General features: G+C 37.8%; 1 protein-coding gene across 5 annotated transcripts in view; it reads right to left on the minus strand.

Annotated features, from left to right (window-relative positions):
- The window catches only part of LOC106081004 (protein doublesex), a 320,938-nt gene that overhangs the window by 53,924 nt on the left and 251,615 nt on the right, over positions 1-15,399 (minus strand). For 4 of the 5 annotated variants that reach the window (XM_059363969.1, XM_059363968.1, XM_059363967.1 and 1 more), the window contains 2 exons: positions 2,217-2,348; positions 1,895-2,041 (listed from right to left, as the gene is read on the minus strand). In XM_059363969.1, the coding sequence (XP_059219952.1) occupies positions 1,895-2,041; positions 2,217-2,348 (279 nt within the window). Of the gene's footprint in view, positions 1-834; positions 1,676-1,894; positions 2,042-2,216; positions 2,349-15,399 lie in introns of those variants that run through there. The other variant, XM_013242667.2, reaches the window with a different exon arrangement.

Consider the following 15,399-nt stretch of genomic DNA (forward strand, 5'->3'; position numbering starts at 1 on the left):
GTTGTGATCAGTCTATATTTAGATATATCTGCCATATACACCGATCTTCCGATAAGGGGTCTGAAGCCCATTTAACCGATGTAGCTGAATCTTGAAACGGTGAGTAGTTTTAGGTCCCTCCATATAGAACCCAAATATGGTTCAGATCGGACTGTATTTAGATATAGCCGCCATATAGACCGATATCCAAATAATGGATCTGGAGCCCATAAATGCATTATTTTTTAACCAATTTCACTGAAATTTGCCGAATTTGGGTGCATGAGTTAACCAATTTTTACCGGATTCTGACTTGTTTTCAATTAAACTTATAATTGCAAAATTTTTAGGGAGTTTTTTTGTTGTGTCCAACATTATGCTATTTAAGAAATTTGAAATTTATTTAAAAAAAGAAAAATTTTTATGATAATTTTTTTTTTTTGAAAAAAATTTTTTGAAAATTTTTTTTTACATTTTTTTAATTTTTTTTCTTAAAAAAAAAAATATTTTAAAATTTTAATTGAATTGTTTTGTTTTGACGAATTATGTTTTTCAAAACAAAATTTTTTTTTGGTTATTTTTTTTTTTTTTTTTTTAATTTTTTATTTTGAAAAAATTTTTTAAGAAAAAAAGTTTTTAAACAATTTTTATTTTTAATTTTTTTATTATTTATAAATTTTTTTTATTATTTATAATTTTTTTTTTATTATTTATAAATTTTTTTTATTATTTATAAATTTTTTAAATTATTTTTTATTTTTTAATTTTTATTTTTAATTTTTTTTATTATTTATAATTTTTTTTTTATTATTTATAAATTTTTTTTTTATTTTTAATTTTTTTTATTAATTTTTTTAGTTTCCTAAGGCAACAACGAATACGACTTAGTCTAAAACCAAGGAAAGATCAATTTTTAAATTTTATAAAATTCCATATTCCTTGAAAAAAGAAGAAATTCTGTAACTTTTTTGCTATTTCGAGTTCTCTTTGTTCTAAGTGTTGATTGTTGAGTGAAATTAGCTGCTGCATCTCGAGGGCATTCCCAAGAGATCTGCTTGACATTCAGGGTGGGTATGTTGATTGATGCAAAACACTGGTAGTCCATAAATCCTTGGTATGTTGATTGATGATGTTTAATTGATTTGATGAGTATTTTTAGTTAAAAGCAATTAATTGAAAATTTTTCTTTTTTTTTTTTGCTTGTAATTTAAATCTTTAAAGTTATATGCTTGTCTTAAAAAAGTTAAGAGACAAAAAAATAGAAAACAAAGTTGCCAACTTCCAAGTAAGCTCGTTAAATATTTATTAATTCTAATAAATTTTGTATTTTCTGGTAATCTTTTTTTTCCATTTTTTCTCTTAAATAGTTTAACGAAAACTTAAAAGCACCTTTGAGTTAACTAACAACTAGTCATTCGCTTCCAATGACTTAGCATTTAGTTATACATTATTTTGTTTTTTCTTATTTAATTTGTACAACAAGTGAAAACATTCGTTCCGTTACTTAATAGGCCAGCAGCAGTAAACAGGATTTGAAATAGAAAAAATTAGGTTTTTTCTATGCAAGCATAATTTGTTTGAAAAAATTGGTTGTGATACACTTATCAACCGCATTGCCTTGCGGCACAGCGCAATTCACAACCGTCATAGATATTCAAATTATGTTGACGTGAGTACTCATTGACAACATGTTGTCCTAAAAAAATACATCAAGGACAAAATTGGAGATATTAAAACACAGATACTGGTGTAAGTAAGGGCATGGAAATGCACTTGTATGCAATAAAAACATAAACACACACATACATACACACACGCACACACATAAATTCCAGCAATTCAGTGTTTTCTGTTCATTTCACATAGAGGAGATATGCTTCCCTGTCATAAAGTCTTAGCCAAATTTCTATCTTACCCTCTATTCGCATCCGCTTGGCGGTTTCATCACATTCTAGGCGGGCAGCTTCACTTTCGGCTTTGCGTTTCAGACTTATTTTACTGCGCCACTCGTGTCCTTCGTACATGTTGAGCAGGTGATCGTAGTGCTTAAAGACTTGTATGGCTGTAAGAAAATTCTTTTTATGATCTGGCCACCATGAAAATGACTTTTTGCTATTTTTATTGTTGTTGTTTTTTTTGGTTTACTACTCTCCAGAAAACACTGATATTGACTTGGTTTTACTTCAATAAATGTTTTTTTTTTTTTGGTTTTTTTTTTTTGGATTTCAAATACTTACCTTCTTCAATACGCTTTGAAGCCTCATCGATATCCACGCCGGCGTCTTTGAGTATCACATACATAAGCGGCATCATTTCCCAGGGATAGCCGAATTTTTCTATTAGTTTCTGGCAATAATCTAATATAAGATCTGCAAAGAAGAAGTAGAGAAAATCGTCAAATATTATGCCAAGGCAAATGGAAAGGAGCAAAAGGAGAAATATTAAATTCCTGCGGTACCCATCTACTCATGGGTGTTAACTATAAGAATGTGGTTATAAATGAAAAGTATCGGAGCTACATCCATTCTGGACCGATATGGCCCAATTGCAACCTACATCAATAGGATTCATCCGTCTGACATAGGGGTGGCTCTAAGGAAGGCGGGTGTGGAGGATGGTGTTACTGGGTGGATAATGAGAATGCTTCTGCATAGGGAGATCACTTCCAGCATTGGGGCCACTTTGATGAAGGTGAATGCGACCAGGGGTACGCCACAGGGTGGGGTTATTTCTCAGCTGCTATGTATTCTTGTGGTCGACGAGATTCTGCGGAGTCTTCAGACCCTGGGGGTCAAAGTATGCGCTTATGCTGAAGACCTAGTTATTATAGCCATCTGGAAAGTTCCTGGATACTCTGTTTGGGGTTCTGCATACTGCTCTTGGAGCCACGGCTTCTTGGGCTACTAATTGTGGTCTAGAGGTTAACGCCAGAAAGACGAGAGTTGGGTGTTGTTCATGAAGAGGGGGAAGGTGCCTGAGTTCCTGGATACCCTGTCTGGGGTTCTGCATACTGCTCTTGGAGCCACGGCTTCTTGGGCTACTAATTGTAGTCTAGGGGTTAACGCCAGGACGACGAGAGTTGGGTGTTGTTCACGAAGAGGAGAAAGGTGCCTGAGTTCAGAATGCCGAGGTTGCAGCGAAAGACTTTTGGTCTGTCCAAGTCGGCTAGATTTATTGGGGTTATTCTGTATAGTAAGTTAAATTGGGACGTGAATAAAGAGACTAGGATATTCAAGGCTTTCCCTGCTCTCTCTATTCGTATCAGAGGCTCGTTGACAGTAGATGGGTTCTGTGGCCTAGATTGATGCACTGGCTGTACTCGGCGGTGGTTTGCCCGTTTCTAATATATGGATGCCATGTCTAGTGACCGGTAACTAAATTAGCGTCGCATGTACGAGACATGGATAGGGTGAATAGGGTGGCTTTGAGATTAATTACTGGGGCTATGAGTACAACTGCGACCAAGTCCTTGGAGGGGTTGCTAGGAAGACAGCCGATTGACCTTTACGTTCGGGAATCAGCCGAGAGGACACTATTATGGCTGTCGCAGGTTGGTCAACCTCGGAGTTTTCCGGCCAACCAAACGGGTATACTCGACAGGGCTATTGCTGGCCTGCGGACTGACTACATGATGAGAGTGGATATTGCGGATAGCAGTTTATAGAAAGGCAGAAAGAGCGGGTAAGGCTTAGAGATTTCAATATCTTTACAGATACATCGAAGATGGATAGTGGGACCGGTTGTGGAATACACTTCGCGGAAATGCGATTGGATGTCTCTTCTTATGGGATGAAGGACGATTGCAGTATCATCCAGGCGGAGGTCTTTGCGATTGGTCGGATATTCGCATATTTGGCGATAGTCAGGCAGCGATAAAGGCTCTTATGGGTGTGAGCGTAGGATCTAAAGCGCTGGAGCAACTTCATAAGTAGCACTTATACTTTTTCTCTTTAATGCGCCCGTTTCTTTACAGAGCTCACTCACGTATGTAATAGCCCATGGCAACAAATCAAACTCATGACATGCCGGTGTTGATCGTCACCAATATGTCGCTGTTATTTCAAGCCATGCAGCTCTTGGGTTACTGTGCATGTATTTGTGAGCATCGTATGCAGTTGTGGTGGCCTGTGTCTGTATTTAAATGTTTATGACATAACTTAACAGTAATCAAGGGTTCATTCTATTCTCCTTGTGCAGCCCTTTCATAAGGTTTCAGTATGGAAATAAAATATATAAATGCAAGTTTAAGAAATTTTTCTTAGCTGCTAGTTAAAGTTATACTCATTTGCAGTGAGAATTTATTAGCAAGTGTTTTGTTTTTGTTTTTGGGATAGCATGTGAATGGTGAAAAATTAATGGCTGTGTGTGAATTGGCTTGTAAACATGTATACATACATACATATATATCGGATTCGGCTTTTAAAAAAGAAAACCCCTAATCATTGAGCAAAAATTGGCAAACTGCATTTTATATGAGGCAGACTACACTTTTATATGAGAGAAGTATCTCCGTTGTTACTAAATGGAATCTTCGTGGGAAAATTTTCTTCGGGGCCAGCAAAGCTCAGAGGTTTGCTTGTCCGCCTTCGACGTTGAACGCTTGGATTCAAATTCGAAAACAATTTTCAGCGGCGGAGGGGTGGGGTTTTAACATTTGTAATCAGCCGTGTAAACTTCTCTATTAAAGTGATGTCACTATGCGGAAAGCCGCTCGGAGTCGGCCACAAGGAGGAGCATCATTATCATTGAGCTTAAACTTATATGGCATAGACTCATTGAAATGAGAGAAGTATCACCAATGCTATGGTGATATGGAATGTTCATGAGTAAATTTCCAACTTCACTCTTTATAAATTGTTTTCAAACAGCATAAGATAAGAAATTGCACCTTCAATTTTTTTTTTTGTATACCTATCATCAAAATAAATTTTCATTTTATTTTCCTGGCAGCTTTAATATGTATATAATTTTCGGAAAGCATCCATTGTGTAAAAACAGTACTAGGTGTATTTTAGGCCCTTAGATGATAGTTATTTTGTCGTCTAATCCTCCTCCAATTGGCAAAGTTCATCAAATCAGCTCTCCTTTTTAGTTGGCAACGTAGGTACTGAATTCGAGGTTTGTAAAATGTTCGTTACGCTTTGTTGCATTTTATGCTTCAACGAAGATGATTTTCTACTCTTCTGCTAAAATCAACCCCCTTTCCCTAATACTAAACGACAAAACTAACTTGAAACAAAGCACCATTGCTAGCACACATTACATTAACGTACAACAGACGGCTGAGGCTCATTGGCTTAGTATGTCGTTGTTGTTCGTTCGCATGGCTTTGGTTGCCAAGTAGGCGGAGCAACAGCATAGTCAACTCGGTCAGCCATTGGTTGATGGGTATTGTCTTGTTGGCTTCGTTATCTCCACCTTTTATGTTACCGACACACATACACACACACACACACTCATTCACGCATATGCTGGGCTCAAGGCACATGGTGTGTGTGCTCTCAGCATAATGTCTGTTTTGTTTTGTTGGGTTGCTGTTAACATTTGAGGAGTGGGACAAGACCACAAAAAAGAAACGACATAAAGTGAGACTCATTTTCAACAAAGAATCAATCATATTCACATACATACAAAGGTAAATGCTAGTCATGTAAGGTCTCACCTCTCATGCCATGGGTAAATTTCAAAACAAATGTGTTTGTATGTATGCATGTATGCTTGCGAGTGTGATTGGGAGTGCGAGTGAGTGAGTAGTGTTTGTATTATAAATGGTTTTATTTTATGCCTTCATTAGCACAAAATGGCAACAATGTCATTATCGTAAAGCCATACAAACAAACATGGGAGCATAAATACTTGTTACAATTATGATGAAGTTAAATGTAAGTTTGTTATTTATATATCTATATATATAAACATACGATATCTATATCTAAGTGTAAGTGACTTGTATCTTTTTTGATTGGCACAGAATATTGGTGATTAGGGGTTGTTATTCAATTCAGCTTTCGGAATAGTAGCGGAAATGTTTAATTGTTTCGCGAGCGAAATTAGACTGCAATCAAATGTTTTTTATCTGCGCTTATTTAACCTTGAGAAGCTTAAAAGAAATGAAGATATCGAACGCGTAAAGCCAGCCGCTTGAAATTTTGCACAAATACTTCTTATTGATGTAGATCGTTGGGGATTGCAAATGGGCCATATCGGTTCAGATTTGGATATAGCTCCCATATAAACCGATCTCCCGATTGACTTCTTGAGCCCATGGAAGTCACAATTTTTGCATGATTTGGCTAAAATTTTGTACATAGTGTTTCGATATAACTTCTAATAACTGTGCCAAATACGGTCCAAATCGGTCTAAAACCTGATATGGCTACCATATTAAGCGATTTCCCGATTTGATTTCTTGAGCCCATGAAAGACATAATTTTTGTGCGATTAGGCTAAAATTTTGCACATAGTGTTCCGATGTGACTTCCAATATCTGTACCAAGAACGATCCAAATCGGTCTATTACCTGATATAGTTCCCATATAAACCGATGCCCCGATTTGATTTTTGAGCCCATGGAAGCCACAATTTTTGTATGATTTGGCTAAAATTTTGCAGATATAAATCCCATATAAACCGATCCCCCGATTTGACTTCTTGGGCCCCTGGAAGCCAAAATTTTCGTCCGATTTGGCTAAATTTTGCGGATAATGTTCCGTTATAAGTTCCAACAACCGCGTCAAGTAAGGTCCAAATCGGTCTGTAACTGATATAACCCCCATATAAATCGATCTCCCGATTTGAAAGAATTTTTCTAAGATAGATCTGTTCTTGGGTATTTTTCTGCCGATTCGGTGTTAATGGGTTAAGTATCATAGTCGTAGTGGTAGCCACATACTTAATCTGTATGTCTATAAATCGGACATCTGGAATTGCTAACAAAGACCTTGTAGGCTTGGTTCTTATCGCCTCGCCTATGGCAAGACAATAGTATTCTGGTCCGATTATAATGATTTTATATTGTATTTCCTTGCCTTACCCTCCACCATATCACGAAGGCGTATGCAAGCATCGGTATTTTCACGCAACTGTTGATTCTGTGGAATATTCTCCGATTCAGGCCCTATTTCAAGCCTACGGCCCGACTGCCTAAAGCTCAACATATGAACGTTTTCTCAGTACCCTGTTGGATGTTATATTTCCAGTAGGGTTTACCATCCATGACCACTCCAAGTTTCTTACCCAGTCGGATATAAAAATTGATCTATTGGGAAATATAACTGCTCGAATCTGTTCCGTCTTTCTCGTAAACAAGCAGATTTCTGGCACATTTCAGTCATCTCTGTCCTCCTTAAGTCGTATGCTTTCTTCAAAACCATTTCGGGCATCATGGTGGAAAGGTTAGCATGTGACGCTTATGACCTTGAACGTCTGGGTTGAAAAATCAGAAAAACATTTTTCAACTGTGGGTTTCCCCTTCTAAATCTGGCGATATTTGTAAGCTACTATGCCATGCACAGAAGCCATGTAAAAACTTTTCCCACACACGTGTCGCACTAAAAAGGAGGACTCTTATCATTGAGCATTCATTGATAAGTGAAACGATTGCCTCAGTTTTTTAATGAAATGTTTATGTGTAAATTTGCAAAATTTGGTTAGCCAAAACTGGTTCTGACCGAATTTTGTCTGTTGTTGCTTTGTTTTTTAATATACTTGCACTCTTCAATTAGCCTTCTGTTCTTATCATTGACACTTAGATGGCACAGTGAGTGACGATGTCATAGCACGGTTGCTGCAAGCAAAAGCAATAAATCTTTGCCTGGTGACAAATGCTGTTTGTCTCACATAAATACTACATTCATTAGAACTCATGCAAAGAACCAAAAGCGCCATCATTTGTCTGGGCAAAGATTTACTAGCTGCAAGCTAACAAGGGGCAAACACTTAACGTTGATGCACCAATTTCGATCAAAAGATTAACAAAAAACGAAGTAATTGCATATAAGCTGTCAAATAAGTTGTTAAGAACACTAAATAAAAGATTTATTTGCTAGTAGTCTGCACAAAATGTGTTTGAAATGCTTGAATGAATTGACAGCCTAAATAAACCCTCCACCATAGGATGGGGGTATACTCATTTCGTCATGCTGTTTATAACTCCTCGAAGTATTCGTCTAAGACTCCACAAAGTATTTATATCGATTCTTGGTCGTCGTGACATTTTAAGTCGATTAGCCATGTCTGTCCGTCCGTCCGTTGATATAGCTGCCATATAAACAGATCATGGATCTTGACTTTTTGAGCCACTTGAGGGCGCTATTCTTATCCGAATGTGCTGAAATTTTGCATGAGATGTTTGGTTTTGATTTCCAACAACTGTGCTGAGTATTGTTGAAATCGGTCAATATACTGCAACAGCTGTCATATTAACCGATCTTGGATCTTGAATTATTGAGCCTCTAGAGGGCGCAATTCCTATCCGATTTGGCTGAAATTTTGCATGATGTGTTTTATTATGACTTCCAACAACTGTGCTAAGTATGGTTCAAATCGGTTAGTAACCTGCAATAGCTGTCATATAAACCGATCTTAAATCTTGACTTATTGAGCCTCTAGACGGCGCAATTCCTATCCGATTTGGATGAAATATAGCAAGACGAGTTGCGTTATGACTTCCAACAACCGTGCTAGGTTTGGTTGCAATCGGTCAATAACGTGATATAGTTGTCATATAAACCGATTCGGGGTCTTGACTTCTTGATCCTCTAGAGGGCGCAATTCTTATCCGAATTGGCTGAAATTTTGCATGTCCGGTTTCGTTATGACTTCCAACAACTATGCTTAATACGGTTCAAATCGGTCAATAACGTGATATAGCTGTCATATAAACCGATCCGGGGTCTTGACTTCTTAAGCCTCTAGAGGGCGCAATTCTTATCCGAATTGGCTGAAATCTAGAATGAGCTGATTTGTTTTGATTTCCAACAACCGTGCTAGGTATGGTTGAAATCGGTCAATAACCTGATATAGCTGTCATATAAACCGATCTGGAGACTTGACTTCTTGATCCTCTAGAGGGCGCTATTCTTATCCGAATTGGCTAAAATTTTGCATGAGGTGCTTTGTTTTGATTTCCAACAACCGTGCTAGGTATGGTCATATAAACCAATCTGGGGTCTTGAATTCTTGAGCCTCTAGAGGGCGCATTCGGATAAGATCCGAATTGGCTACAATTGTACACAATGACTTCTACTATGGTCTCCAATATTCTTTTCTTTTATCCTTTGTTTGCCTAAAAAGAGTTACCCGGAAAAGAACTCGATAAATGCGTTCCATGGTGGAGGTATTTAAGATTCGGCCCGGCCGAATTAAGCACGCTTTTAGTTGTTAATCTTAACATTGCTACAACCGTGGCGAAGAAGTTGACCGAACCGCCACAGGACCGAACCGAACAACGCTAATCGAGAGACCGGCTTATATGGGAGCTATATTAGGTTGTAGACCGATTTGGATCGTATTTGGCACAGTTGTTGTTAGTCATAACAAAACACTACTATATTAGCCAAATGGGACAAAAATTGCGGCTTGTAAGGGCTCAAGAAGTCAAATCGGGAATTCAGTTTATATGGGAGCTATATCAGGTTAAAGACCGAATCAACCCGTACTTGATAAAGTAGTTGAAAGTCATAACGGAACACCATTTCACCCATATCGGATAAAAATGTTGGCTTGTAAGGGTTCAAGAAGTCAAATCGGGAGATCGGTTCATATGGGAGCTATTTCTAAATCTAAACCGATATGGCCCATTTGCAATCCCCAATGACCTACATCAATATAAAGTATCTGTGCAAAATTTCAAGCGGCTAGCTTTACGCGTTCAACCGCTATCATGATTTCGACAGACGGACGGACGGACATGGCGTGATCGACTTAGACCGTCGAGACGATCAAATATATATGCACTCTATGGGGTCTTAGACGTATATTTCGAGATGTTAGAAACGGAATGACTAGATTAGTATAACCCCCATCCTATGGTGGTGGGTATAAAATCGTTGAGCTTAAAGTTTTAACTTTGCATGCCTGTTGCCATACTCTCATTACAAGTTGTGCATAAACAAAATTTAATTTGTAATTTTAATTAAAAATTATAATTAATTTTATACATCTGCTGCGGTGTGGCATTGCTTTTATTAACTAGGTATATTTAATATGTACATGTTCATATGTCTGTATTAAAATTAAATGGCAGCAGTTTTATTTACTTTTTTGCCGGCGTCGTAAACAAGAAGGTAATGAAATGAGTTGAGAATTTATTTTCCATTTCAAATGATTATTGGACATATAATTCAGCATTTTGTTTATTGCTGTTGTTGTTGTTGTTGTATACGTTGCAAGTTTATGTTTGGCATTTAATGCTTTTTGTTTGCATGTCACAGTTGCCTGGGTTCTTGGAAATATGTATGCCTGACGTCTGTGAAACATTTTTATTATACTTTATTGGGGTTATTTTATTATGGCTTAAGTTGAGGGCAACTAATTAACTAACATATTGGACATGACTACTAGAACATAGGCAAACATAGGCATAAAATTGGAATAAATGTATTTTTTCCATAATTTTATGGACACATTATTTTTGCCCCTTCATCATGGCATGGGAGAGTATGTATGGCAAAGTTTTTCCATGTAGTATTAATCTAAGACCCTATAAAGTAAATACTCGTACATTCTTACTCATCCTGGCATTTTAAGTAAAAATAAAGATGTCCGTCCGTCTGTCCGTCCGTCCGTCTGTCCATCCGTCTGTCCGTCCGTCTATCCGTCCGTCTGTCCGTCCGTCCGTCTGTCGGTCCGTCTGTCGGTCCGTCTGTCGGTCCGTCTGTCGGTCCGTCTGTCCGTCCGTTTGTGTGTCTATTTATCGAAATCACCCCAATTTTCAAAGGACTAAAACTAAGCTCTAGAAATTTTGCATAATGAATGCCTGGGTTCAAATCCCAGGGGAAACATTAGAAAAATGTTTCACCCATGTAATATTTCTTAATGAAAGAGTAAAGATCTGGTGCACACCTTTTCAACTCGTCTATAAAAAGAGATCCCTTATGACAGGGCTAAATCTTAAAACGGAGAGCACTCATGGATAGAAATGTTTCTGAGAAAATTTTTAAAGGTTTCCTTTTTTAGTGAGCTTATCAAAATCCCATTTATACCCGATTTCGATGATATCTGGAACAGGTCTAAGTCAAACTCTGGTTGGATATATGAACTAATCTCCCGATTTAAGGTTCTTTCAACGAAATTTGGAGCAATGAGTGGATTAGCGGTTCTCAACATTCTTGTCTGATATGGTCACAATGAAAATGTATATGGATGAAGTTATCATATGGACTCATCTCTTGATTTAAACTTTATTCGGAATTCTAAACTATACCCTGTAATATTTTTGATTTTTGCCCAAAAATTATTTTTATACCCTCCACCATAGGATGGGGGTACTAATTTCGTCATTCTGTTTGTAACACCTCGAAATTTGCGTCAAAGGCCCCATAAAGTTTATATACATATATTGTTGATCGTCATGACATTTTAAGTCGATCTAGCCATGTCCGTCCGTCCGTCCGACTGTCTGTCGAAAGCACGCTAACTTTCGAAGGCATGGGCCGTAAATATGCCAAATCGGTCCATGCTTTGATATAGCTGCCACATAAACCGATCTTGGATCTTGACTTCTTGAGCCACTAGAGGGCGCAATACTTATCCGATTTGACTGAAATTTTGCATGAGGTCTTTTGTTATAACTTCCAGTAAGTGTGCCAAGTATGGTTGAAATCGTTTCTAAACCTGATATAGATGTGATATAATCCGATATGGAGTCTTGACTTCTTGATTCTATCCGATTTGTCCGAAATTTTGAATGACGTGTTTCGTTATGACTTCCATCAATTCGGTCCATAACCCGATATAGCTGCCATATAAACCGATCTGGGATCTTGACTTCTTGAGCCACTAGAGGGCGCAATTCTTATTCGATTTCACTGAAATTTTGCATGAGGTGTTTTGTTATGACTTTCAATAACAGAACCATACGTGTCAAGTATGGTCTGAATCGGTCTATAGCCTGATTTAGCTGCCATATAAACCGATCTCCCTATTTTACTTCTTAAGCCCCTAAAGGGCGCTATTCCAAGGACTAAGGGCGAGGCCTCAGTAGGGAGCAACATGATGGCTGTGGTTTTTACCCAAATCGCGGGTAGAGCATAAGCTCGGCGTGGAGTTGCGTTTTGAACCGGGTGCCGTGATCCATCAGAAGGAGTTTTAGGTAGTGATCCGCTCCTAACCAAGGAGGTGAACACGTCCAACTACTTGGGATCAAATTGGTACTCATGTGTGGGTTACCTCATGTGGGGGAGTTGGTAGACGCATTGTATTCACCCTTAAGCCTTGGGCCTCGCAGGTTTGGGCCGTGATGGCAGGTATCTGCGTTAAACTCGACATTCGTGTGTCTGTCTGTCCATGTATTTTTGTGATCAAGCTACTGGTCGCATTTATGTTCCGATTGTCATGTTATTTTGCACATGTCACTTCTTTGGTCCAAGGTTGCATTGATTTTGAAAAAAAAATCGGTTCAGATTTAGCTATAGCTCCCATATATATCTTTCATCCGATATAGCCTTTTAAGGCAGTAGAAGCCACAATTTTGGTCCAATCTTTACAAAATTGAGCACGAGGCGCTTAATTTGACTTCTACATATGTGTGAAAAATTTCTTTAAAATCGGTACAGATTTAGATGTAGCTCCCATATATATCTTTTATCCGATATGACCTTTTTAGGCTGTAGAAGTCACAATTTTGGTCCGAGCGCTCAATAAATCAAATTGGTAGAAAGGTTTGAACAAATATTTCTCAGCAATTTCTGTTTGTATCTTATTCTGTTGTATCTCTATGATCAGGGATATTTCAGCTTTAAGTTTGTATGGAAGTTCATTCTGACCACTTTTTAAGACAAAATTAACTTTGGCGAAAGATTTTTTTACATAACATTGAATAATTGGCATCTTAAAAGTTAGTACAACCGATTCTTAACTTGAAGGAAAGACAAAATAGTGGATAGTGACTTGTTAAATAAAAATCAAAATCATTCAGCGAAGGAAATGCCAAGTTACAAGTAGTGCCCATAAACCTTATGACATGTTTATACTGAGTTCACTCCTCTTAGCTTTACAAACACTTTTTGTTTAAGTAAAAAATCTTTTATTTTAAATAATTTTTAGTGTGCATAAACAAAAACTTAATTGAACAAAATTTGAGTTCCAAAGATTCGTGCTCAAAGGCTGCAAAAGGCTATGAAAATCCCCAATTTAGCTCAAGCCCGATGAGTAAGTGCTTTGGCAGAGTCTAACATTTCAAAACCATTTTAGGAGTTTCCGAAAATTTGCTAGCCTTGCTGTTATTCACTTTCTATAAACTTTACGTATCTCTCAAAAGGTTATCTAGCACTCTATGCCAAAGTACTCATCAGACATTGGACAGCTCTTCAGGAATTTCATTATTGCAAATGTTGGGAGGGGTTTGCTTTTAACGATTTGCTTTACAGCTAGTTAAGAGAAGTTGAAAGATTGACTAACGCATATACATTGCTACCTAACCTATGCCTAGAGTAAAACGAGAAAAGTGCATATTTGTATATGCGTTTGTATTTTATGCCTCTTACCCATCATGTCCGTCCCTCGCCATATGCTGAAGTGAATTGCTTGGCCAGGAATATGAGAAATGCAAATATGAAGATTCGTTCTCACTCTGCCTTAAACTTAGCAATCAGACCTTTTGCAGCAGATATTCATAAGATTTTACGATACTGCACAGTGGGTGTATATGCCAAATGGGGGAAATAGAAATTGATTTGGTTTTAAGAGAGGTCAGGGGCCAAAAACAAAATGTGCCCAAATGCATTTAGATTTCAAGTCTGTGTTTTTTTAGTTATTCTTTAATATAGAGAATAGAATATCAGCATATGATTCCGAATGTCTGGGTTCAAATCCTGGCTGCACAGGTAAAAAAAAGGCTCTCACAAAATCATGCACCAATGGTGTCATTATCATAAGCTGACGTTTTTGAAAATATTGACAACGAGCGAGGATGATTTCGTGAGTCATTATCATAAACTGACGTTGTTGAAAATATTGACAACAAGCGAGGATGATTTTGTGAGTTACGTTAAGACCTTCGACATTCTTGTTTAATTTGTTTCAAATCGATTCAGATATAGCTGCTATATAGACCGATATCTCGAATTAATGTCTTGTCGTATTTATTGTCCGATTTGCCGAAATTGGGTATAGCAGATGTTGTACTCGGCTCCTAGACATCCCCGTTCAATACGGCACGGATCGGTCCAGATTTGAATATAACTGCCATATAGACCCATTCCCGATTTAAGGTTTTCGGCCCCTAAAAAGGGATTTATTAACAGATTTCGCTGAAATTGGGCACAATGAGTTGCGTAAGACCCTTCGAAATTCGTACCGAGTATGGTTAAGATCCGTCTGTAATTCGATATAACTGCCATATAGACCGATCACTCCAATTAGAGTCTTGGGCCAATACCATGCGTATTTATTGTGCGATTTCGTTGAAATTTGGTATAACGAGTGGAGTTATACTACTCGAAATTCCTGTTCAATACGGCCCTGATCGGTCCAGATTTGGACATAGCTGATAAATATACCGATGGAGATCGGAATAAATGATGCATTTTTCTCCGTATTATGACAAAAGGTGGTTGATATATACATATCCGAGGTGGGGGGAATCCAAAAGTTTGGCTCGGCAGAACTTAATGCCTTTATATACCCACCACCATAGGATGGGGGTAAACTAATCTAGTCAATCCGTTTGTAACACCTCGATCTAGCCATGTCCGTCCGTCTGTCTGTCGAAATCACGATAGCAGTCGAACATGTAAAGCCAGCCGCTTGAAATTTTGCACAGATACATAATATTGATGTAGATCATTGGGGATTGCAAATGGGTCATATAGATTCAGATTTACGTATAGCTCCCATATAAACCGATCTCCCGATTTGACTTCCAGAGCACCTGAAAGCCGCAATTGTTGTCCGATATGGCTGAAATTTTGCATGCGGCGTTCTGTTATGACATCCAACAGCTCTGCTCAGTACGGTCCAAATCGGTCTATAACCTGATATAGCTCCCATATAATCCGATCTCTCGATTTGACTTCTTGAGTCCTTACAATCCGAAATTTTTGTCCGATTAGGCTGAAATTTTGCATGTGATGTTCTGTTATGACTTCCATCAATTCTGCTTAGTACGGTCTAAATCGGTATATAACCTCATATAGCTCCCATATAAACCGATCTCCAAATTTGACTTCTTGAGCCCTTACAAGCCGCAATTTTTGCCCG

The sequence above is a fragment of the Stomoxys calcitrans genome, chromosome 2, assembly GCF_963082655.1.
Source record: "Stomoxys calcitrans chromosome 2, idStoCalc2.1, whole genome shotgun sequence".
In the NCBI taxonomy this organism is placed as follows: Eukaryota; Metazoa; Arthropoda; class Insecta; order Diptera; family Muscidae; genus Stomoxys; species Stomoxys calcitrans.